Source organism: Ambystoma mexicanum, chromosome 9 (assembly GCF_040938575.1).
Source record: "Ambystoma mexicanum isolate Mex_15411 chromosome 9, UKY_AmexF1_1, whole genome shotgun sequence".
NCBI lineage: Eukaryota > Metazoa > Chordata > Amphibia > Caudata > Ambystomatidae > Ambystoma > Ambystoma mexicanum.
Genome location: NC_090931.1, coordinates 675257811 through 675283338, shown reverse-complemented (window position 1 = coordinate 675283338; position 25528 = coordinate 675257811). Strand labels below are relative to the sequence as shown.

At 45.5% G+C, this 25528-nt stretch overlaps 1 protein-coding gene across 1 annotated transcript in view; it reads right to left on the bottom strand.

Annotated features, from left to right (window-relative positions):
* Positions 1-25528, bottom strand: part of LOC138488500 (cyclic nucleotide-binding domain-containing protein 2-like) — an 808593-nt gene that overhangs the window by 660003 nt on the left and 123062 nt on the right. Inside the window, exon 2 of the mRNA XM_069615519.1 lies at positions 20646-20695. Within this exon, the coding sequence (XP_069471620.1) occupies positions 20646-20695 (50 nt within the window). The remainder of the gene's footprint in view (positions 1-20645; positions 20696-25528) is intronic.

Sequence of the window (25528 nt, the reverse complement as noted above, 5' to 3'; positions counted from 1 at the left end):
GCAGCAGGCCGCATGTTGATCGCAGGCCATCAGAGCGCGCTCATGGCAGGTCACTGCTCAAAGGGCACCCACACGCTCCCAAGTCGACCTGTGCATGCCTCAGTACTGGCTTTGTCGGCATCTGATGGTGCTCGACAAATTCCACAGTTCAAAGCACAATGAAATTAGGTGCCAAAGATTGCCTGTTTCAGTGCTCCGTCTTCCTGCAGCCATCTTGCTGGGCTCTCTCGGGCACAAGCACCCCCTCGCCATCCTTTCCAAATTCTTGAACTCGTTTCCACATTAGCTGTTAAATTGCAATTTCACAGACATTGGCAAAGTCAACACTCTTTAAACCTTCCCATTCTCAGCATCAGTGAATGAGCTTTACAGTTCCAAATGTCATGGACACGACAGAGCCTGAGAATAAGGCTATTTCAGATTCCTGTGAAATTGTAGACTATTTCATCTGCTGGAAAGGATTTAATCCAGAAGAAGAGTCCTGGGAACCAGCACTACGGATTGTTAGGCAGAAACCTGTGCAGTTCCCTTAAGACTACAGGTGTTGGCAGTAAACCCGATTGGTAGCAGTCTGTACCACCCAGATTTACCTGGTAGCTGTGGCTGAGCAGCCAGACTTCTCTCAAGAAGAGTTAGACAGTATAAAGAGTATACAAGATAGGTACCAAAATAAAGTAGCGCAAGCAAACACTGACCAGAGCTTTGGTATCAAAGTATATAATTATTTATTTAAAGACACACTTAGAAACACTCCAGCACTATTATTGTAAGCAAGTTCAAAACACAGTCACTATTAATATATATACATCCCTTATTCCTTATTAGACAAGTCTTAGTTAACACCACTTATTTTCAGACAGAGGTGAGCGCTTAACTAAAGATGGCACTCCAATAAAAAGGGAGGGAAAAAGGCAGAAATTAGAAAAGCACACAACACAATACTTTAGAAGCACCCAGCAAGGCAGGAAAGTCAAAGTCTACTTGTGAGCAAAAAGTTCAGAGGCCAGGCTCCCTCTTAGAGAGAGTAGAACACCAATGCGCCCAAGATCACACAGTTTAAAAGGCTTGAAAAGTCTTGCAGAGAGTTCAAAAAGGAATTAGTTCAGCTCAGAAAAGTTCAGTTCGCCAGCCTAGGGCCAACCCAAGTGGTAAATTGAGGATTTAAGAGACACCCCACACAGACCGTTGCGTGGGAGGCCAGGCGGACACAGTACCTTGAAAGTGGAGGGAATCCTCCAGCGGGGGCAGTTGTTCGTGGCAGCGGGTGCAAGTCGCGGCATCGTCAAAAGGAAGAGAAGATCTCGACGTGGAGGAAAGCTGAAGATCGTTGCACTGCCAGGGAAGAAACCAGCCGTGGAGTTCTCCGGTTAAAAGGTACTACCTTTTTATTCGCGGTAGTGGTAAAACATGGTATCCCGGTTGCCGGGGTGCTTGGCACAGGCAAGGCAGCCATGAGATGATCCGGGAAGGCGAAAAGGTGGGCAAACTGGTTATCCCCACCAGTCAAAGGAAGAAGACTCTTCGGGATGAAGATCTCCTCTGTCGTTGGAAGAAGTGGTGAGGCGGTTCAGCAGGGCTCCACCGGTGGTGTCGTCGTTGCAGGTCGGCTCAGCTTCTCCCTCTTCGGATTCTTTGGTCCTGTGGCGACTTCTGAAGTTCCAGTCCCCAAAGCCCTGCTTTTATGCAGAAAACCCCCATTCATCAGTACTAGCTGTCACTCAAACATGCTAAGTGCTGAGCCGGACGGCTCACCACTGGGCCAATCACACAACAGTGCGACTTGAGTTGCCGAGGCAACCTCCACACATCCTGTAGACACAGACAAAGTGGCACCACTTTTGGAGGCTTCTGTGTAGAAGCCCGCCAAAAAGTTGAACAAAGGGCTCGACTTGGGTTGGAGTTACAGAGGCGAACACAAATGCCATTTTAAAACCGAGTTATGGCAAAAAGACCCAACCGGGGAATAAATATTAAATAAATAACATTGCACCAAAAAGTGGTGCGTTTAAAATTAATGGGAAAATCCCATAGTAAATATTCTTAAGGAATATTTCGCGTGGTAACCACTGCCACCAGCCAGAAACTCGACGAGGGGGGACTGCACAGTGCCCCTTCGAAACACAGACCCAGGGGCAATCTAATTACCCCTACCAGTACTTCCACAATATGATGGTTTGTACTGGTTCTGTTCCCAATTTAAGACTAGTAAAGTCAATGGTGACTTTACATGCCCTGGGAGACAGTAGTCAGTCCCAGGGTATGGAGTCTATGTTTGGGGGTCACTATGACACCCCTGTGTTACTGCACTGAGGGTGCTGTGTAACACACGTACCAAAAACCACATGAAACCCTATGGAGTAAAATACCCCATAGCCCATAAAACACATTACAAAGTCAAGGGATATCTCAAATCATGTCTAAGAGTGGGAGAAAAAGAGTCTCACTCTTAGCAGGAGAAAAAAATAAACCCCAAAAATCCAGCAAAGCTGCTGGGGGACTCACTAGGTTTGGGAAATTAGCCTTAACAGAGAATTTTCCCTAACACGGACCAGGTGATGAGACCCCTTAGACAGTTAATTTCCAAACGCACATATGCCAGGAGATACTTGAGGTGTTAGCGACCACTCAAGGTTCACAGGTATTCCCACAGCTCATTGGCCCAAACGCTTGCAGCGCTTTCCAGAGGCACTGCAAGAGTTAAGAGTTATCTTGTTGAGGAGCATATCTCGCTTTCTCTGCGCACCATTTGTTCCGGTCTCTTCTCCCGACTCAGCCATTTTGTTGGTGACACTAAGAGGCAACCCAAGAGACTCCCGAGAAGTGACCACGCCGGATCCTCATGGGAATCCTTCCTGTACCACGGTATGGCTTCTCCTGATGCATGTGGCACTGGGACAGTGCAGAGCACTGAAAGGGGAGCCGGACAGATGGTGTTCTTAGGTGCAGGAATCCACAGAAGCTGGAAAGGCGGTATAGAAACTGATTACTGGAAACCAGTTGAGAATCACGCAACAGGCCGGTGGCAGGGAGGAAGGAGGAACAGAATGTCTGCTGAAGGAGAGGAGGGTGGCAAGAGAAGAAAAAGAACCAACAAGTGAACCCGAAGGAAGGGAACCAGGCACGAACAAATGGTATGTTGTAAGCAGGGGTGTTGCTAGGTCTGGAAAAGATCCAGGGGGCTATGCTAATGTAGGGACTGGGGGCTAGCTAGCCTTTTGGTTGTAGCTGCTGAACTTCTATCCAAGGCTACAACTAAAAGACCAGGGACTATAGCCCCTCAGCCACCCCCTAGCAACACCTCTGGTTGCAAGGGCAGGGGAAGAAAGGGACAAGGCCAATGCAGGACTGGACTGACTGCCAGGGCAGAATGCGGGAACAACGAGGTGGGCTGCATTCAGAGCATTGAGACGCATCTGAATGAATAGGTAGGCTGCTTTTAACTGCTTCTGGCGTGCCGCTACGGGGACGACTGTCATGGCGACCAAGAGAGCCTGTTCCGATATGTGCGCCTGTTGCAGAGGGGCAGGGCCTCTTCCCTTGGCTAACGTGCCCGGACAAACATGGCGACTATCGCTGAGTGCGCAGCCCCTGCAGCCAGATTAATGTTGGTATTCCATCGCCTGTTTTACACGCCTCTCTCTGCCCCCGATGACCCTTGATGAAGGTGCCAGCATGGGCAGAAGCACCGCAGTCCAGTGGGTAAGCAGCTCATTGCACGAAGCAGGACAGGCGTGTCATATTTCCAGACTACAGTTGGCAGTAAGAGTCATCGCAGTTCATGATAAGTAAGGACTGTGCTAATTGGCTGCCTATAACTCTCTCCTAGAAGGAGGCACATGTGCCTGCCTTGCAATGCTTCCTGTAACCTCATGCTCAACTCTGTACCATTCCTCGAGCCTGTGACCTTGTGTTGCTTCTGCATCTGTACGAACTGGCTATGAATTGTAGACAATACAGGGGGAACGTTACCAAAGCCTTTGCAACTTCATCCCAATTCACAGGCTACAGAAAAGTTTTTACAAATCTTCAACTTATGCAACGCAGGCTGCAACCCTCACTGGTGCTACTCTCCCCCTTTTTCATATGGGTATTTCGAAGGAGTACAGTAGGAAAGTAAAAGACTGCCCATTTTAGAAGAATAACATTCTATCTGAAAATAATTTACATGGCTATTTTAGATTTTTATAATGTACTCTGTCAATAAGACAACTGTAATATTCTTATTATCACTACTGGAAGTGATCATTAGAAATTAAAATTGATATTTTTTAACAAGAGACACTATGCAATATTTGTACAATTATTATAATTATAATTCTATTAAATAGAGGCTTTTGCAACTCTGCGCAGCTAACCCCAAAGATATCTGTATTTATTTGTTTATTTCCTCTGGTACAGAAGCTGTCAGCAATGGCTGGGGTGGCTTTACCAGCTATGCTCCTGTCTCCATGACTCCCACCCACATAGAAAGAGACAGAAACATAGAGAGAGAGCGAAAGAGGGAAGGACAAAGAGAGAGAGAGGTAAAGAAAAGAGAGCGCAGAGGGAGTGAGTGAGTGTGGTGTGTGTGTGTGTGAGCAAGCGAGATCGGGAGAGCACTAGATCAGCTTATGATACGCCAGGTACAGTTAGTGATATATGTAACACAGTAACTCCCCAAGTAGACTACATTTTAAAAACCTGCACGACTTATGCAGTTCTTTGAAAGGATTTCTCCTATCTGGAAACTAGTGGTCATATATAATGGTTTCAAATATTTGTGTGGTCAGTCTGATCATCCTTCCTCATGAGCTTTCACCAAACCAGAGCAACCTACCTTCACTGAACTAATCAATCATACCTTGATATTATCCACAACATAAGAATATTATCCCACTTCTTGGTGTAAGGGTGTAGAAGTAGGATACTGACACACAGGTGGCATATTCCTGGTCATAAACTTTTATTGAACAAAACAAAAGAAAAACAACCTACCGATCCCTATTACTAAGAGGGGGTTCCCTGCCTAAACTAAGTATGATATGATATAGCATTTATAACGCGCCTATACACAAGTGTTTTACATTCTAAATCAAATCTAAATAAAGTGGTATTCTTTTTGATCCAGAAGAACGGCTTTGTTGTTCTGGATGATAAACCAAAGTTCATTTTCAGGCGATGAAAAGGAACATTCTTCCAAAAAGGTCAAAACTCAAAAGTCTCAATGGCACTCTTGACTTGGCGTTCCACCAACTCACATGGAAAAAAAGTCTTGTAACTTCACAAGGTTAGAGGGGTGGCTTCCTCTTCCCCTAAACTTCCTCAGGTTTCTTTAACACTTTTCACAGCACCAGGATGAACAACTTCTTTCTCCTGGCATTTATCATACAGTTCACAATATTAGGGGGAATGACTCCCTTCCCCAGGTTTCCCACACAATGTTCACAACCACCAGGACGGGACAGTTCTCTTTCCCTGGCCCTCCTCAGGCTCTTCACAATACAAGGAGAATGACTCCATTCTCTTGGCCTTTCACAATGTTCATCAACACCAGGGGGAATGACTCGCTTCCCTTGGCTTTTCTCGGGCTCTTCACAATGCCAAGAGAATGACTCCCTACCCTTTGCTTCTTTCACAATGTTCATCAAACACCAGGGAAAATGTCTCCCTTCCCCGGATCTCTCTTAGTCTCTTCAGAATGCCAAGAGAATGGCTCCCTTCTCTTGGCTTCTTTCTTCTTTCACAATGTTCATCAAGCACCAGGGGGAATGTCCCTCTTCCCCTGCCTTTTCTTAGCCTTTTCACAATGCCAAGAGAATGACTTCCTTCTCTTGGCTTTCTCGCAACGTTCACAAGGCTAGGTTGTATTAATCTATCATGATTTGGGTCCCAGGCCCTGTTTTCCCTTCTGAACAGACTTGGTATAATCCCCTGCCAAGTACTGTGTTGTAGGGGATGAGTTGAAACAAGGGGGACGTCCTGCCACATATTTTTCCATATTCACATTCATTCATGCAAATGTTTTTAGTTTATCATGTTAGTCTTGACATGGGTATCTCTATGTCTGTTGTAACCATCATGCAGTTAGAAGAATACTATGCTTAGTTAGGTTCACATAGTGTTTATTATTTGGCAAGTGAATCTATTATATCTTCTTTTTTTCAACAAGTTTTTTTACAGAAAACGATTTTTTTCTATTGTCTTTTTGACTTTCTTTCTTTTGTCATAGTTAGTTTAAATATACAATAAACAGTACCTAAGGCAGTGCATCAACATATATATACAAATGACGGCTTACCATACATGTTATAATTTCACATATCTAGGTACCGTAATCACGCAATACACATCATTACATACAGAACAGTAAACTACAAGCTTTGCTTGTTCTGGAGAGGGCTCAGTGGCAAGCTCCTTTCTCCTCTGAGGTAAAAAAAAATGGCAGGCAGAAGAGTGATCTAACCATAGGGGATGAGTAGCTTCTTGATTTTCACTAATTTTATTCAAGTCCCAGACCCTGGTTTCTCTTCTACAAAGACTTGGTATATTCTCCTGCCAAGTACTGTGTTTAGCTTCTTGATCTGTACTATGTCTGTTTGGGTTCCAGACCTTGGTTTCTCTTCTGCACAGATTTGGTATACTCTCCTGCCAAGTACTGTGGTCAGCTTCTTGATCTGTACTATTTCTGTTCAGGTCCAAGACCCTGGTTTCTCTTCTCAATGGACTTGGGATATTGTTTTGCCAAATACTGTGATGAAGGAGTGGGTATTTCGATTCATTATACATGTACCGTGTCATCGACGCCGCTGCCAGCTTGCCCCTGCCGTTCCCTGAGCATCGCCCGTTACCCTCGGTGTTTGTCGGGTGCTTGCCTGGTTGTTGCCCAGGGTCCTCTTCCGCTCTTCCTTTGCCGCACACCGTCTCTGCCTTCCGTTGCCTGTCCTTGCTGGTTCTCAGGCTCTGTCTCTTTCTGAATGATGTTGGTGTTACTCTCAACCGCCACAATGTCATCCTGCAGCTTCACTTTCTCTGCCGGACTTCGACAGTGCACTGCTCGCGGCTCTCCCTCAGCATTGCCAGCTTCTCCTTTGCACTTTCCGTGTTTCTCTGTGTCTCGCACTGATTGGCTGCTGCTCCTCCGTCTCTCTCTTCTGTTGTCCTTCAGTAGTTTGTATACTCTTTCTCAGTCCTGAAATTATACCAGAGTTAAGCAATCTTGGGATCATCAAGAGTATGATTACCTTACGAAAGAAATGCTCACCCACTGGACTCTGGTTAGTACATCGCTTGACGCTTTACTGATAGATATTCATGCGTTTAAGTAGAGGTTGACTAGTTTCACCAACATAGTGGCCACATTTGGGACATTTCATGCACATAATCAAGTAAATAATATTGCTCGATGCACATGTAAACTGCTCCACAATTTTGAAGCCCAGTCCTGTGTGGGGTATCTTGATTGTGTCTGAAATGTTGATATGTGGGCACATTAGTCATCTTTTGTTTCTGCAAGGAACAGTTCCATAAACTGTGCTATTTGTATATAGTTTGATTCTAACCACCAATCCCTTCGGATTGGCTGGTTGTCTGAAAGCAAGGAGGGGCATGTCAGGAAAAATGTTTCTCAGACGTTCATTTTGTTGCAGGATGGGTTGGAGTTCCTTAGCAATCTTGCAGAGAGCTTCCAGTTTTGGATTGTATGTGGTTTGAGAAACCAGAAGGTGTCTCACCCGCTAGTCCCAGGGGATCTGTCATCCAGGTGGCCAGGACACGGCCATCGCTTTTGGATCCAGTTCCTGGGTGTTGGCCAGTGCGGGAGGATCACCTGGGTGAAGGGTCTTCGGGGAGTGGGAGTGGGACACCGGATGGCGAGACACGGTATCCCTCACCCTGTAATCCCTCACATTGTAACACCTTTAACCCATCCTACCAGGTAGGATATGTGGGAACTTTACCCCCAGATCCCCATTCCCATCACACTTTCCCATTCACAGGGACAGCCCGCTCTGGGATAAAACAGACTCACACCCGAGCAGTGTACCTGACATGTTCCGCTACTATGGTCAGGCGAAGTCCGGCAATTAATGATAATCACTCACACCTGACTTCCATTAAACTTCCCCACACAGATAAAAGGCGGAGCACGAGAGCACACTCTCAGCGAGGCAAAGCACACAGAGTATCAGCAGTTTCGAGTAGGCAGCTGAAGGAGGGGAGAAAGACGGGAAACCACGAAGGGTTTGCAAGGAGAGAAATACCCATGACCTTTTTGGCAGGAAACGTTACTTTCCAGAAACCTTCGAAGCAGAAAGCATAAGACCAGGAAACCAAACAAAACAGAAGACTCCTTTATTGTGTTTCAGAGATACCAAAGGCCCTCCCGCATAACCAACCAAGGTGGGGAGGAGCGGAAGCCACCAGGGTATTGTCCTTGGCTCCAAGAACAAAGAAGCATTAGAGAGATCAACACAGCCAGTGAGTTGGGGAGACCGATGCAAGACCGATCTGTGTTGAAATCAAAGATGCAAGCGGCAACATTATATAACGAGCGCTGGAACGAACTTTGTTAAACGTGTGTGATGAAAGACACAAGTAAAGCTAGACTGCTGAGGAATGCTTGAACTTGAGAAGAAAAGATACAAGACCACTAACAGAGTGGTCCGGCACTGTGAGTGTGCGCAATTGAAGGTCTCTGTAGGCAGTGGTCTTCAAACTTTTTTGGCCTGGGTCCCCCTGAAATGCCAAATGGGCACTAAGTCCAAATGTCTATTAACTATTGTGCACCGTTGCCGCTCTCTGCTCCAAGTATAGTCCGTGGGCTCTCCCCACCCCACTACAGACCCTGGGTTCTCCTCACCCAGCTCCCACCACTATCTCATGCCCCCGCCCATCCTGCTCCCAGCTCAATTCCTGGGCTTCCCCCTACACCCTGCTCCCAGCACAGTCCCAGGGCCAGTAGCGGCTGGTGAATTGTTTAAGTGGAAGGGCATAAACATCCGATATGCCATAGCAACCAAGCGTAGCAAGGGAACCCGTACCAATCAAGGGAGTTTCGGAGGGGGGGGGTTCTCTCCCCTGGTATTTGTTTAAAATAATGGGTTAAAATGCTGTATTTTAGAACAAACTTTAAAATTGGGTGAAAAGCCAAATCATTTGCAAGTGGCGCTGGGGGGCAGATGGGGGAGGCATGGTATTTTTTTACTGGACATTGGTGACAGCGGCTGTATTTCTCTATGATCCATGTATGTTCTAAAAACAGAGAATGCCACTAACAATCAGTATGCTAAGAAACAATTCCCAAGATTACTAGAACTTAAAGAGGCTGAATGGAATGTTTCAGTATGTCACAAATACGCAGGGTGTGATGCCACTTTTCATATGCATTTGAAGTGTCCACTAGTGGCACTATTAGAGATGCCAGTCATGTAGTATGGAATTTTGTATGCAGAAGAACACCAGGGATAAATGTGTGGCACGTTCCGCTCACAATATGCACACATTTTCAGTACCATTTTCAAAAGTGGCGATGATCAGACAATTAAGTTTTAGCTTGAGCTATTAGGGGGCAGAGCCACATACAAGCCAAAACTATTGCATTCGAGTACAGATAGGAGAAAGAAATGGCATATGAGGAGCACAAAGCATGAAGGTGTTGTTTGGGGGTTTGCCAACCCATTGACTGTCCACAGCCATGCTAATCTCCATGGCCATTCCCACCAAGTTTCTGCCCCTCCCGCCCAAAACACCCCCTCATGGGAACTCGTTCAGCTCGCTTTAATCAAACCTTACAATCAAACTTTGTAGTTATTGGAGTTGTAAATATACTACTGGTATAATAAAAATGTCTAAACCAGGTCTCCCTTCAGCCAATTGATTTTATAAGTACTATGCATGTCCCTCACTGAAGTCCTGTTAAAAACAATCATTGGCAAAGTCAACTGTTTTGGCTTATTATAAGGATTAGGCATTTGCCAGGCACAGCTATTAGATATCCGATTACTCGCAACATTTTGCAACCGCTACCATCAATGGGCAGTTAATACCACGAAAGCAGTGCCTGGCAAGTGCATTTCTCATGCCTAGTCTAAAGCCCAAACGGCTGGTATTGCCAATTCTTGCTAGATATGTCTTCCCCCGTGCATCCTTTTCCTCCAGAAATGTTTGTAAATGCATGCTTTATAGGTACCTTTGTATTATTGCCACTGGTTGTAGATTTGGTTTGGGTTTTACTGATGTGCTGACATCTACCCAGTGCTGAATGTTCCTTCAATAAAGTATTTCGAACACTAAGGAAAGATTTTCAACCCAAAAGAGTTTGGTAAACAGAAGTTCAATACTGTATTGCGTTTGGGCTGGAATCTGCCCTGCCATCCACCATATGGGGTTGGGGCTTTCGCTTCCATGATTGAGCCCTACGTGAAGCAAGAGAATAGACCAATAATGTCCAATTCAGAACAGAGAGGCCAGGGCAGAAAGATGTCAGCTTTGCCAACATGTCTGACACAGTCACACATGAGCAGGAAAGGCCCATATACTGTTGCAAGGTACATGTGTTGCCCTACCCATCCATCAACTATCGACATTAAAACATAATACTCTACCATAAGCAAAACCCTCAACAAATTCAAAAACCTCTTTTCCTTATCACACTAAGATTATCTCACAGTCCCCTGGTCCTACTCAACTTCCCTGTCCTGCAGTAAACACGAAAGAGAAACGGTCAGCACTGATATCATGGAAAACAACCGGATAAAAAATTAGACAAATCTTCAGTGCAGTCATATTTACAGCAACACGAACAGCAAAGCCCCGGAAAATATGCATGTTGATATGAATGCCTGAACCAGAAGGGTACTAGTAATACGTCTGTCAGGCAAACTGTAAGGAAGATCTGAATATGTATACAAATGAGTTTGCAATTTTTTACTTTTTTTAAAACTCATTTGAATTAACAGATGTTCCCACACATTATCGAATCTGCGTTCTTGTTTCCAATGGACAGGTTAATATTAAGGTGCCATGCCAGTAAAATAATCTAGATTTTAGACAAAAAAGAAATTATTTTCATTTTTTTTTTCTTCAGACTGTGTGTGTGCGACCCCCCTGGACATGAGGCGGCGGGCCCCCAGAGGGTTGCGACGCAATGTTTGAATACTGCTGCGTGTAAGGTATCCCGCCAAGAGAAATGAAAGCCAAAAAATGTATGAGAATATTGTATGAAGTAAATCGAAGTGGTACTGCAACAGTTTAAGCAAAACCCATTGCACATTTGAAAGACTTTGGTTTTGATATCAAGAGGATCCGAACCCGAACGAGGGAGATACATGGTCCGAGCCCAAAGGAGGGAGACCAAGAGTAAACATTGTGGTACAAAGGGGTCCAAGCCTGAAGGAGGGAGACCCGTGAGAAATACTGGAAGCAAGAACTTGTCCAGGTGAAGACCTAATAGAAATGGAACTTTGATATTTGTTTGTTACGTCAGGCTCTCTGCAGTAAGAGACTGTTATTGGAAAAGATACTTTGGCAGAAGGCCCTGATGTCTGTGCTTTGAACTGCATCCTTGTGGCAGAGAAGCCAGAGTGTGTGCGAAGCTCAAATGTGCCACCTTGCCCCGTGCTGAAAACATGGGGAAGGGTAGCCAACTGCTCAATTGTCCTGACATATTATTTCTTGAACACTTTTCCTTGTTGCATACATTATTGTCCCACACCCTTTTGTATTTAAAAAAAAGAATGTAATGTGTTACAGTTCAAAGAACTTTTCACATTATACAAAATTAAATATTAAAATATGCATCATTATTAAAACATTTTACCAAATTAATCATCTTTTTTATAAAATCAAAAAGAAGAGACATTTCAACATTACATCCTTATAACATACATTAATTTACAATTTACACATACATTATTACAGTCTCAGTCTTCTCCATTTGTCTATTACAAGAACTTTTATCTGCACCTAGTCCTTCAGTGTTCCCCTCACCTTTAACCACACATGATGTAAAGCTATGTAGACAGATTGATTTTCAGAGTTCACAAAATACCACCAGAATTTGTCGTTCTTTATATTATCTAAGTTGTTCACATATATTCCCAAGTTAGTCATATAGAGGGGACCATTAACTGGACACTGTGTGAATATGGGCTGAGGAGTTTCTAAAGCACTCGTCAGTTTGCACATATGGCAAGTTCTTTCAATATAGGGAATGCCCAAACCAGGACCCATATTAAGTAGAACCGGAAGTTTGTTTATCCTAATCAATAATATAAATCTCCACAGTGCAGCACTACAACACAGTTTCACATAATGGTGAGGGGTTTTGAACTTGCGAGTTAAGTAAATAGTTTCACTCCCTTGTTTTAACTGGGAGAGATGATCAAAGTTTGCTGCCCAGTCCCAGACCTCCACTTTTTTCATAATGAGTTTCTCCAGAATGTATTAGTCTTCCTCCCAATTCGGGATCTAATCTATCTCTTTAAAAGAATCCTGTGCTAGTATAGCAAACGGATCCCGGCTTTCTCTGGATACTAATGATCCCATCAATTTCAATGCTAGGCATATGGGGGTGTTCCTAGATTGTATATATAGAAGACCTCTTCTTATTATAGTCATAGCCAAGTTCCAATCTGATTAACTCAATAAGGACACAGGTTTGAAGCCTCAACATTCTTTTTCAAAATGTCCCTTCTACCACCCTCAGCCATCCCAGGTCTTGCATACATAGAGCCACTAAACCATACAACATAGTAGCACATAAACATTGCTTATATAGCAATAATGCCCCACAATAGCTGTATCCTACCCATTCCTTCATATGTCCCTTTATATGTCTGGCAATCATGGCTGTGAGCGCAATTGCTTTCCTTTTTTTGTCAGCTACAATAGCGACGTAACCCTCTTTGGTGTCTATTTCTAAGCCAAGAAATGTATATTGACTTACCTTCTGTATGGCAGTACCCATTACCTCAATATTATGCGTTTTTACACTTTTATATGCAAAATGCATTATCTTAGTCAATTTATTTTGACAGAGACTCGACTAAGACTGCGTTATTATTATTTGATGGTCGTAGCTTGCTCCCACCCTTTTTTATTTTATTTTATTTTTTATTAGATTTTATTAGATTTTATATAACATAACAAGAGCAACAGGCTTCAATCCAATTTGTCCAATTTGCAACCTTTAACACCATAACATACATTCCTAACTACTATTACTGTAACACACACCCCTCACAGCCTTCAAGTTAATTAGTCCAACAGTTACAATTACTGCATCTACCTCCTCCATCTTTTGTACTCTCTCCTTTTCGCCCACATTTTGTGAATAATGTTACCGTTAACGCTATCCATCTTTGTATATCTATACCAGTCTCTGTGTTTTGCATTTTGAATGCCTTTTCCCACCCCCCCGTTTCCGCTGTGCACCACTTCTCCAAATCTCTCCACCAACTGTGCACACTCGGTTCTCTCGCATCTTTCCATCCCATGGCTATACTCTGCTTGGTTAATATATACATCAAATCCTTGAGTTTGTTCAGTGGTTTATCTTTCACGTTTCTCTTATATCGCCCCAGCATGCATGCTTCCGGTGTCTTGACATCTAGGTCAATGCCTCCTTAGGCCACTTTGGCTGCCACCTTCCCCCAGAACCCTTGTAAACCGGGCATCCCCAGAGCATGTGTGTGAGCCCAGCCTCCTCCCCCCTGCATTTGGGGCACTCTTGCTTCCCAGCCCCTTTGAATGTAGAGATAACGGCAGGTGTGAGGTATGCCCTTTGCACTATGTACATTTGTGTTAACTGTAATCTTGCGCTTCGGGATACCGACTTGTGATATCGCATTATCTCCCCCCACTCCTTCTCCTCAAATGTCTTCCCCAATTCCCGCTCCCATTTACTCTTACAATTCAGTTCAGTCTGTGAGGTACAGCTTAACAGAACTACCCCGCTTGTATTACAGCCTCCTCTCTTAACTCCTCAAACGTCTTCCACTTTCCTTCATTCCTCGAATCCACCACCGTGGCCACTCCACGTATCTCCCATCTTGTTTCTATCACAGTCCTGTCCTCTTCCCTATCTCCCAGAACCGCGACTGTCGGTATCTGAGGAGAAAGAGGGCCCGCTATCCCCATGATCTTGCAGGCCCTGTGCCAAATTCGAATACCCAGCTTCACCAGGTAGTGATTCTCGTGCCGCTCCTTGGTGGGTGCCCAGAGGAGATCTCTCAGGTGACGTCGTTGCAACGAGGGCTGCAGTAACGCCGTCTCTATTGTGGGTTAATTTGCCATCCATTTCATCACGTGCTGCAGCTGGCACACAAGGAAATACAGCTCACATTTTGGTACCTTTAATCCCCCTGATTGTACGGCCTCTGGAGTGTGCTCAGAGCTACCCAATTGTGCCCATCCTGCCACAGGAACCCCCTACACAATTTTTTCAGTTCTCGAGAGAACCGCTCCGGAATTTCGTATGGGACATTTCCAAAGCAGTGCATAAGGGGTGGCAGCTCCACCATTTTGAATAATGCTGCCATCCCCATCATTCACAGGGACAGTATACCCCAGAACCCCATGGAAGCGGCTAGTCCCGACCTAACGCACGCCGTATTATCCATGTGCTCTTGGATCCCGATTGATGTTAATACCCAGGTATCTGAAGGAGGTCCTTCACCAGGGCAGGGGGAGATCTTACAAGTTCCCTTCCTCTCTCTTTGCTGTGGCCGCCAGTGGGAACAAACATGACTTTTTCTTATTTATTTTAATACCGGTTAACTTGCTAAAGTTGTCCAGCACCTCCAATATGTATGGCAGATTCACCTCGGGGTCTCTCACATACAGCAGTATGTCGCCTGCGTGCATGGATAGCACATGTCCTATTCCGTCTATGTCTATGCCCACGTCCCCGTATTCCTGCCTCAAGTATGCTGCCAATGGCTCCGCTGCCAAAATGTATAACATCGGGGACAGTGGGCACCCCTGTCTAGTGCCTCTGTAGAGCTGCCATGCCCCTGAGCACAAGCCTCCCATTTTGACCCTGGCCATTGGTTCCCTATTTATCAAGCGCACCCACTTCATGAACCGCGGCCCAATCCCCATCTTTATCATCGTGGCATACAGCCAATCCCAGTCAGTGGTCGAAGTGGGCGGGAGCGGTCAGGAGCGGTCAGGAGTGGTGCTCCTCTACTTCTTTTAATTAAGTTTTACTGTTCCTATACTTTTATTTTAAAAAGAAACCGTTCTGGAAAGGTTTTGGTTTGCAATACAAGTGTAGGAAGAAGTTGAAACTTGCACTTTCAGTGTTCTGCATTGAATGTTCCCTTAAACAGCAGGCACATGTGTTTTGGGGTTTGTATTGTGCATGGGAGAGGGCATAGCGATGGGGTTTGTGGGGCGCGGTGCAGACCAGTAGGGAACATAGTTCCACTACTTCTTTTCGTACACTTCGACCACTGATCCGAGTGGATCAAATGCCTTTGTAGCATCCAAAGAGGCGACTGCACCCTGCGTAAACCTATTTGCTGAGCTGTAAATCACATGATGGAGCCATCTTAAGTCCTCCGAGATGTTCCTTCCGGGCACATACCTCGTCTGACCCGGTTGGATCAGCGTGTGTATTACCCGCTGGAGTGTACTTGCCAAGATTGCTGTAAGGATCTAGCTATCCTGATTTAATAAGGACAGCGGTCTATAGGATCTGCAGTCCGTGCTTACCTTGTCTGGTTTGAGCAGTGGCACTATCAGGGCCTCTCTCATACTTGCGGGTAAGATGCTATCCGCAAACGTCTCGTTTAAAACGCATATACTAAAGTCCCGCTTTACATAGTCTGGTCTTTGCGGCGATGATCTGTGCCCTCCGTCTCTGAACTTGAAATGTGTAGTCAGGGTACACAGCCACTTTAGCAGAGTCTCTCTGTATCATCCCCCCTGCCCTAGAGAAGGCCAGTATCTTTTCTCGATCTCTGTAATTGAGCACCTGGGCTATCATTGGCCTGGGCGGAGTGCCCTGGGGCGGTCTTCTGTTGAGGAAGCAATGCGCCCTTTCTATTGTGAAGCCTTGGGACAGTCTCCCGCTCCAATTTCTTGTAGCAGTAGGTTTTTCACGTTGGTAGGGTCTGCGCCTTCAATCCTTTCCGGCAGGTCGACAATATGTATATTATTCCTGCAGGCTCAGCCTTCTGCTTCCTCTGCCCTGTCCTCTGGTAACTTCACTTTTTGCATGAGGACATCCACATCTTTCGTTGTCTGCGCCCTAACTTCTGTGTTTTCCTTCACTTGTTCTTCTAGTTTGCTTGTGCATTCTGCGATTGCGCAGACATCTTGGTGCAGCAATGTCAGATCAATTGCCACCGCATCCATCTTTCCCTCCAACGTGGATTGCAGGACCGCAATTGCTTCCATCAACTGCCGGTTGCCTGGTTCTGGGTTCTGCGGGGTCAGTGGGTGCTCCTTCATTTGGTACTCCTCTTTGCCTCGCCGGGGCGTTTGGCTAGATGCGAATGTTTCAAGCGTGGTTTGCTTATTTTTAGTTTTTCTCCCTTTATTTGACATTTTCTTTCTGGATCTTATGGTGTTAGAGTTTGCTCCGCACGTTGTAAGTTTCTCTACGTTAGGGTCTTTAGGGCCCGTCTTAATACTGTCCTGCAGGCTCGTGGTTTGATGCGTTATAACCTGCTGTGCAACATCCTGGGGTGTTTCACTTAGGGGCGTCTTCGCCTGCTCCATCGCTTGAGATCACCCCTCCTTATTTCTGGTGGGCACTGCTAGCGCCTAGTTTGGAGTCCACGGCTCAGCGCCCCGGCCCCCCGCGACTCGCTTGCACTGGCTGCGGCGCCTCTTTATCTCCTACAGCCTCCGTCATCTTCGGGCTTACTTATTGTGTTTAAGCTTAGCCATTGAGCTGGGTCTCGGCTTGGTTATATGCAGGGGGGGCATAGGTCTCTGCACTGACCCCGGGAGTGTCAGGGGGGATGACCTCTGTTTGTGCGAGCGTTTTGCTGGTCCAGTCGGGGCTCCCCCCTCCACCACCAACTCCTCCCCTCCTTTCTTTTGCGCCGCCTCCATGTGCTATCTTTCCTTGCCCTGCAGGCTGCGCCTGGCATCCAGCAGTCCATTGTCCGCAATGTTGATCCCGATACTAGATGACCCCCCACCAGCCTGCTCATCGCACAGGGCGCGTGCTTCGTGTGCCGGCTCCGCTACTGCAAAATATCCGGGCCTGATTGCATGTAAGGGGGGACCAGGGGCCTCCTCGCTAGCTCAGGGGGCAGCAGTGTGGGAGGGTTGCCCTCTGTCCAAGTGTGCATTCGTGCGGCGCACTGTGAAAACCCTAAAGCTACTTGTGTAGCGCGAGTTTGCCGACTCCTGATCTTGGTCACACTCTCACCCTTATTTGTTCTAAGGCAACCTGCTCACGTTGGAATTCCTTGCTACTCCGCAATATTACTCTCGGTGCATTGTTTCTTTGTTGTATCAGTTGCTTTTACCTGTGCACTTCCAAGGCCACCCATTCAGGTGCTACGTCAGTGGTGGTTCGGGCTGGGCCACTCACCCTGGGTATGATTGCGCTTAGCGGAAAACAGATGGAGCACCTGCTATGCGCTCGTATATTCCTGTGGCTTGCTACTGTTTACTCCAGTCTGTCTGACGCTGTGAGCAGGTTTGCTATCTTGCGTTTTCATCAGCTAACCACACTGTGCCAGAAGTTGGTGCGTGGCAGCATTCCGTTGCCTTTTATTTTCTCCACTCGCTTTTCCGTGAGATCGGGCCCTGAGTCGGGCACCCCGACAGAGTGCGCAGTCAGATCTCTGTGCCTTCGGCCGCATTAGCAGGCTTCACGTTGGGTGAGCTTCAGGCACAGTGGTGGTCCCTTGGCAGCCTTAGGCACTGTACTGGGATGAATTCTTACACTTTGTGCACTTGCCCCCTGGGGCACCACCTCAGGGTGCGTATTGGTTCAAGCGCTGGAGTCCTCTGTGTCTCACGTAGGTTGCTTGCTGCTCTCCGCCTCCGACAACCCTACCATGGAATCTGTCGGCTCGGGGACACATGCAGTGGTCTGAAGTCACCCTGTTACACGGCCGCTCTGTCTGTATTTCAATGTGTTGTCTTCTTGCGTTTATCCATGCATACGCTCGGCTACATTTTATTTCCCTCAATCAATTACGCTTCTCATTTCTTGGGCATCCTCTCGTACTTCCGATAACTTTGTATCCACTGTTGCTACTTTTCTACCACCATTACACGATGCTCCGGGTTTGCTTCTGTGAAGAGCGGGCTCTGTGTCATTTCTCCAACACATCTACTAAGTGTCTTTGTCTAGCTTGCAGACGGGAGCCATTTTGGTTTCCCCATACGCAGAGTCCTCCGAACTTCTCCTTTAGCCAGCTCTTGATTACACTAGCGATTTACATCAGACACTTCACAGCCGCCTGCGCACCGCATTCATAGTTCGATGGCTTCTATCCTGTGTCTCGTAGCATGTTTTGTATGCTTATTTATGCCGGATCAATCTCGGATCAACAGGAGCTCTCCGAATGTGCTGCTTAACCCCTGGCCATCTAGCCACGCCCCTCAGCTTGCTCCCATCCTTAGATTTGGGTTAGATAGGCGTTCAACCAACCCACTGAAGTTCAATAAAAACCCTTGAACTGAGATCACTTGTGTCTGTCTTCACTGTTTGATACCATGCCTTCCTTACAGTGGCTAACAGTGGCACCCGGTTTTGTGTCACTTTTGCTCTGTATTCTACAAGGTTGCTACATGGGATCTATGTTTCCTTGTAAATCTGGCTGTCCAAAATGATGTGGTTGTATCCACGGTTTATGAAGTCTGATCTCAAAGTGTGTATGTTGTTATCCCGGTCCCTTGTGTCTGAGCATATTTGATTGTATCTTAATGCTTGGCTGAATATTGTAGCATGTTTTGTGTGCACTGGGTGGAAGTTGTCACTCTTCAAGTAGCTGGCATGATCAGTTGCTTTGCGATGTATTGTGGTCTGTAGCTGGCCATCTTTTATTGTTATGGTGGTGTCAAGGGAAATGTACTTTCTGAGGAGAGAAGGAGACTTTGAGGTTGATGGTTGTGTGGAATCCATGAAATCGTCTGTGGAAGTTTAGGAGGTCCTGTTTCCCAGCAGTCCTGATCAGGAGGATGCCAATCTATCTAGCACAGGTATCACAAAGGGTCACGCGTTGTTTCTATGAAGTAAATTACTAAGTGGTAATTTACTTAGTGTAAATTACATTGGCAGATTACTTCGAAAATCATTTTTGGGGGGGTTAAGGAGGAAAGGGGGGACTGGAGTTTGGGGTAAGGGTTATAGTGAAGGGGGCTTGGGAGGGACCCCTCAAACCACTCCCATAAAAAATATATTACCCCTCCCATAAGAAAATACATTTTGAAGTAATTTCCATGAAGTAAATTACCATGAAGTAATTTACTTTGTGGAAATGACATGGAACCTCTCAAAGGTTTGCAGTCACAGATGCCAAGGAAATCTGTCTCTAATTGTGCCATGAATACGTGATCATTTGTATAGGAGGTGTATAGAAGATCTGCATTTCATGACTTATGCGCCCTACTCTCAGATGCCAGACACTTACACACCAAATACTGAACACCTTACACAGCACAGTTTTATGACATGCACTTGTACAATGCATAAACACTTATGACACACACTGTTTGTACATGTAAGCTACTAAACATATGAAAAATGTTACGTACATTTACTAAATGTAAAACGTATAGCTCATATACCATACACTCATGCGCTACTAAATACATAGGCAAACACTAATGCTAGATTCACTTATACTACATACACTCACACGCTGTACATCAAACTCACCACACAAAAATGCCATTGAAATTATAGATCAAAAACCTTTTTTAATCAAGAGTTAAGGTTAATCTAACAAAAACTAAAGTTTACAAAGAGTGTGAATAATGACGTTAAGGTAGAAACACTCACTGTATAACACTACAAATTCAACCATGAAACTCGAATTATAAACAGTAACGCCATGCCACTATGAATCCAATCCTTCACATATAAGGCCGGTTACATCAATGCCATAGTTGAAATGAGTGTTAAGGTTCAATTTGTAGTGTTATGAACAACAAAGGAATGCTTGATACTGAGCTAATAAGGCACTATAAGAGCTTGACAGGCAAACGCAGTATGCATCTGTTAAGGCAAAGATGCATATTACAAGTCTATTTTCAGTTGCACCAACATGCTTTGAAGTTGTGGCTACAATAATTGTTTAAACTATCCAACATCCAAATAAATATCTATCATGCTTTACTGAAAACTAACCCGGACCTATCCCAGAGAGATAGATTACTGTAAAAGACATTCTGTAATGAGTGACATTGTAACCTGTGACCCCTTATTGATGATAAAACGATTAAGTGTCTAAGGAAATTGAACTGGAGGGCCTTGTCTTCAAACATTTCACACAACAAATCATAAATAACGGGAGGTTACACCGGGACATTTTTGTCCTTCGTCAAATTGTAAGGATTCCTGCACTTTTATGGTCTAACAATATTGACAAGGCCCCATGATGCTAATGCTTTTGCTAATAATAACAGGCTTGGACATTTTTTAAATGCCACCCTCTGAACATAGTACCTCCCCGTCTACTAGGAGAACGCACCTTCCTTTTCTTGACCTCCGCTATTGGTTGTACTGCTTCTTCCTCAATACCTATAAATAACAATAAGCACACAAAGTTATGTACTTTTTCTTATCTACATTCAAATGTATATCAAAGGTATGATCTAACAAACGGTAGATTGAGATGGGCATGTTAGTTCTCAGTGCATTGATATTACTTCATCAGGTATTGGCATAGTTGACCTAATGCTAAATTGACCTACTCTCATTTGACCGTATCTTTTTGAGCTAATTCAGTAGGTCAAATGGTACACTTTAATAAAAAAATAGTTGTGGGGTTAGGCAAGGGAATAAGGTTGGGGTGGGAGGGTGCAGGGGTCTCCCACTGCTTTAGGGAGGGTTGCGGGGGGGTCTCCCTCCGTAGTAGGTCAAAAAGAATGAGGTAAAAACAATTAGGTCAAATGGGCAGTAGGTCAAGTTTTTTCGGTCAAACAACCCATATCCCTTCATCACACCATAAACATAAACCTTTGAAGAACTGTTATCTTACCATGAAAGGGCGGGCAATCGCAGGTTCACATGACATAGGAATTTACAATGTTATAAACCTGCTCTGAATCATCCCTAGGGGCAGAGAGAGCCATGCTGTGAGCGTGATGCTGCTAACATAAGGACTAACTTGATAGCAAACTTCTTGCAAGAGCTGCACTACAAGCAGAACATGCAATCTGATTGAGAAGCAGACCTCATTTTAATTGTGTGCTAACAAACCACATGCACAGGACAGGTATGAAGTTACGATGTTTCTTATTTATTTAGGGCTTTTTCACATTTTTATATCACCATTGGAGACTGTTTTAGAGCACCGATGTGGAGACAGGCAAACACATTGCTGAGAATAGTAGAGGATTAAGCAGGCCAGTGCCTAACTGTAGATTCCTGAGCTGGTGCAAGAGTGGAGTCGCCTCTGAAGATATGGGTTTAATTGTTATATGCTGCTTAAAACCAATAGATTTGCAGTCCTCTATGGAATTTCAGATAGTTCTTTCAGTCTGAGGTTCAAGGCAAGGGAGTTCCAGGTTGCAGACACTTGAGTGCAAAGAGAACTCGTACCAAACCTTTCGACTTTGCCAGGCACATGGCAAGTAGATTATAATCCTGAACCTAAACCAGGCATCTACTGTTGGTTCTCCGGTACTTTCTTTAGCTAAAAAGGTAGATCTTGTTGTCATTGGCATGCATGCAGATGTAGATGTTGTTGGCCAGGAACATTTGAAACAATGAGGCTATATAAATGTTAAATTAGAATGGTGAGAGGTTTCAAGAAGGAGTCAGTCCATAGAACACAGAAACACTAGAACGAAGTTCGGGGTTTTATTAGGGACAGGGGATGTTGAGGAACACATACCATGACATTCAGATATTGGGATGCTCTAAGAACATACGCTTTGTCAGGATGGGTGAAATAATATAATGGATCCCTGTTATAGAAGGAGCAATTGTCTGGAGTTCAGAAGGCAAGGTCCTACTCAGGAAAGCAAGGTTCCTGATTTATCTCACCAGGGCCAGTATCCAACAAAGATTATCTAAATCTCAGGGAGTTATAGTGTCCCAGGGCACTTCGTTCCTTGAAAGAGTCTGGCCGTTCGAGACCCTCATCTTCGCTTGCTGTCTGGGCCTTGGTCATCTCACCTTCTTGGGTGGTTAGATGGCCTCCAGTGATAGTTCGACCCCTCATGTTGTCAAAGGTCTGATAGTCTCTGTAGTGGGAAGGAGGTGTGTATTTCCCCCTCCTGCCCTAGGGGTTTCCTGTGCTTGGTTCCCTCACAGACCAGAAATGGTCATTATCTAGCTAACTCTATGGTTCTTGGGGTCATACTGATGGCCTACTCACTGCCACCCTAGTCTGAGACCCTAACCCTCACTCTCAGGTCCTAGGGATAAAGCACCCCTGATTTAAGTAGACAGCCTTAGCAGATACAGCACCACCTGTTCTAGCCGTCTCTGCTTGGATCCTCCCAGGCTTTGTGCCCAGGTCTTCAACAAACCTAATGTTCTTGCTTGAAATTTCAAACGGTCCTCTTTCTCTCTGTGACTCCCTGGGAGTAGCCACCTTTTGGTCACTGGCCATGTTCATAGATGACTCACCTTGTCTATGACCATGGCTCTTGCCCTACTCCTTCTGCTCCTGCTCCTACTCCAGCTCCTCTGACTGCACCTGCTCCCACGCATCCTCCTGCTCCTCCTTCAACCCATCCTCCTGCTCCTCTCTCAGTCTCACTCTCTCCACATTGGAAAGCTGATTTCTTCCCCCACACAGCTTGTGAATAATTGGGTGATTGGCACAGGGTGATTGGGACAATAAGGTCACTGATTTGCTAGACTTTTCCTACTTTAGTTTCCCTGTCTTTATTTGCTGTGGACTCATGAGCCCATCACCTCCCCTTGTGGGTAACCCCCTCCTTAACTCCAGGGGAAGGCAGTTGTGGGATGTTTCAGTTCAGCCTCTGTGTGGGTCCACCATACTAAGACCAGGCAGAGGAATAATGGTGGTGCTCGAACTGGGATTCTGCCTGCCTGGTTCATGTGGAATTGGCTCTACCATCTCTGACCCTGCACGTGTAACTGACAGTGGGAGTCCACATTTGCATCCCATGTGTGAGCAACGTACGTCATTCTCTGTCTTTGTTGCCATATGTTCTTCTCTAAGATCTAGTCAGCGGTTCATACCGGGCTGTGTCTGATATTTGTGGAGTTGGGACTCTCGATCTGTGCATGGACCCACAGACCCAATTCAGATAATGCAGCAAGTGTATCCCTCTCTCATCAGATACGTGTGAACTGCTATTTATGTGTATCTCTGTGATTTCCAAGTTGGCTTTGGGGTTCCTGCCAAATATCTTAAGGAGAGACATGTTTCCTGACTTTCTATTGCTAGTGGTGAGAAGAATGTGAGAGCTCTTGGCAAACCCTCATTTAACACCCCAAGTGGTCGCATCGCAGAGCTGGTGATCCTCCCTGGCCCCCAGAGATCTGCAGTCTCCATCTTTTGCTGATCCTTCTGGTATACAGCAAGTTACAGGATCACTGGAGGAGAAGATGGAGAGTTTTATTTGGTAGAACTAATTGACTATGAAAGGTGTGATCCCTGGGAGTGCAAGACCCTTAATTCTTGAAACAGATGTTGGGATTTTGAGTAGGATATAGCAGTCATTAGTGTCAAAAGCTGAAGAAATGTCAAATAATGTTATCTCCTGTCTTGATTTTGTTCCACTGTAGAGAGATGCTACTCCCTGATGTTCAGGATGGTGGTTTTGGTTCCTTGACTAGGAAGGAGAGGGGCAGATTGGAGGTCAGTTAGTATCCCATAGTTCAGGGTGAGCTGTGCAGTGCCATTTGATTACAGAGCCCTAGCTGCACAGGACAAGCTTGATATAGGTCTGTAGTTAATCAACAGTTTAGGGTTTATGTTCTAGGAGGAGTTATATTGGCTTGTTTGAGTTTCTTAGGTGGGGCATTAAGGAAGGTAATATGCAGGGGAATGAGTACACAGAGGCCCAGATGTATTACTTTTAAACTACAGATGCCAGATGTTTATGACATTTGAAAGGAGATAGCTTCTTTATGATTTTGGGCTCCTATACTGTCATGAGTTCAGTGAGTGACAAGGAGCATGGGATCTACATAGGACACATTGGATCTTAGCATGGGTCAGACTGCACATTGTTTGTAAAAAAAGATTGTTGAGTCTGTAACTGCAAAAGCTCACACAACCTCTACAGAGCGTTTCGGAGTATGCTGGTGCAGGCAACCATAACAATACAACTATTAATTCCTTGTATGTTGTTACAGTGTAATGGGTGTGACCCGGTCAAGGGGGGGGGGCAGTTGAGGGGAACCTCAGTCCCCATCTTCCCAGCATGTCTGGTGCTGTGCATGTCAATTGGTGCCTTTCTCGCTGAGCCAATACACATCAGCCTCTGTCCTGGCCAGCTCTCCATTTTTGATTTTCCAGCAAGCACCTGAGCCCTGAAAAGCCAGACAGGAATCACGGATCCAGGGGAGCAATACAAAATGAAGAAAAAATGTAAAGAGCACAAAGCGCCGGGCCCAACTGACAAAGACAAGCCTGGAGCAAGCAGAATGGAGTCATTGCGAAAATGGGAATGGACTGGGGTTTCCCATTCTCAAGCTGACGGGGATACCCAAGACCCACCCCGCCGTCCCCAGACAGACCACAGTAGAGCAGTGGGGCAATAGCAGAAGGACTGAGAATGGCAATGGGCCACTGGGGAACAGGGGCAATGCCAGAAACCCCTACCAATCGCTGTTTGGAGCAATGCTTGCACAGGGTTGGAGAAAATCCAAGAGCAAACAATCTTTCTGACCACATGGCTGCCTGCAGGAAAATGGAGATTGGAAAGTGGGCTGGGCTAGAGGGCTTTTGAAGATTTGCAGTTGAATTGGAGGCGACAGAAATCAGAAGATGGGGGCTACAACAGCCAGATTACCCTGTTAGGTGCCATAGGAAGTTGCTGGGGGAGTGAGTCAGATAAGGTTACAGTCTTTAGGCCTCCCAGGGGTAAGGGAGATAATTAGATAGTAGGGGTACTCAGGCTGCAGTCAACCGATCTTGGGGGAAAACTGGTGGAATAGGGTGCCAGTGCTAAGGAGGTAGCAAATAATTTCAAGGTTGGGGAAAGATTGCAGGGACCACCCCTAGACTAGCAACCCAAATTACCTTGCGTACATTTTTTATAATAAAAAGTTGAAACATATCAGTTGTTGTTGTGAGGATCATGGAGTGTCTTGTCAGAATTTGTGACTGCTTCCTCCGATAATGCATCCTCTGGATATCCTGCTCAATAGACTCCTTCTGGAGAGGTTCTTGACAGCTTAATGGAGTGCAATCAAATACCTATG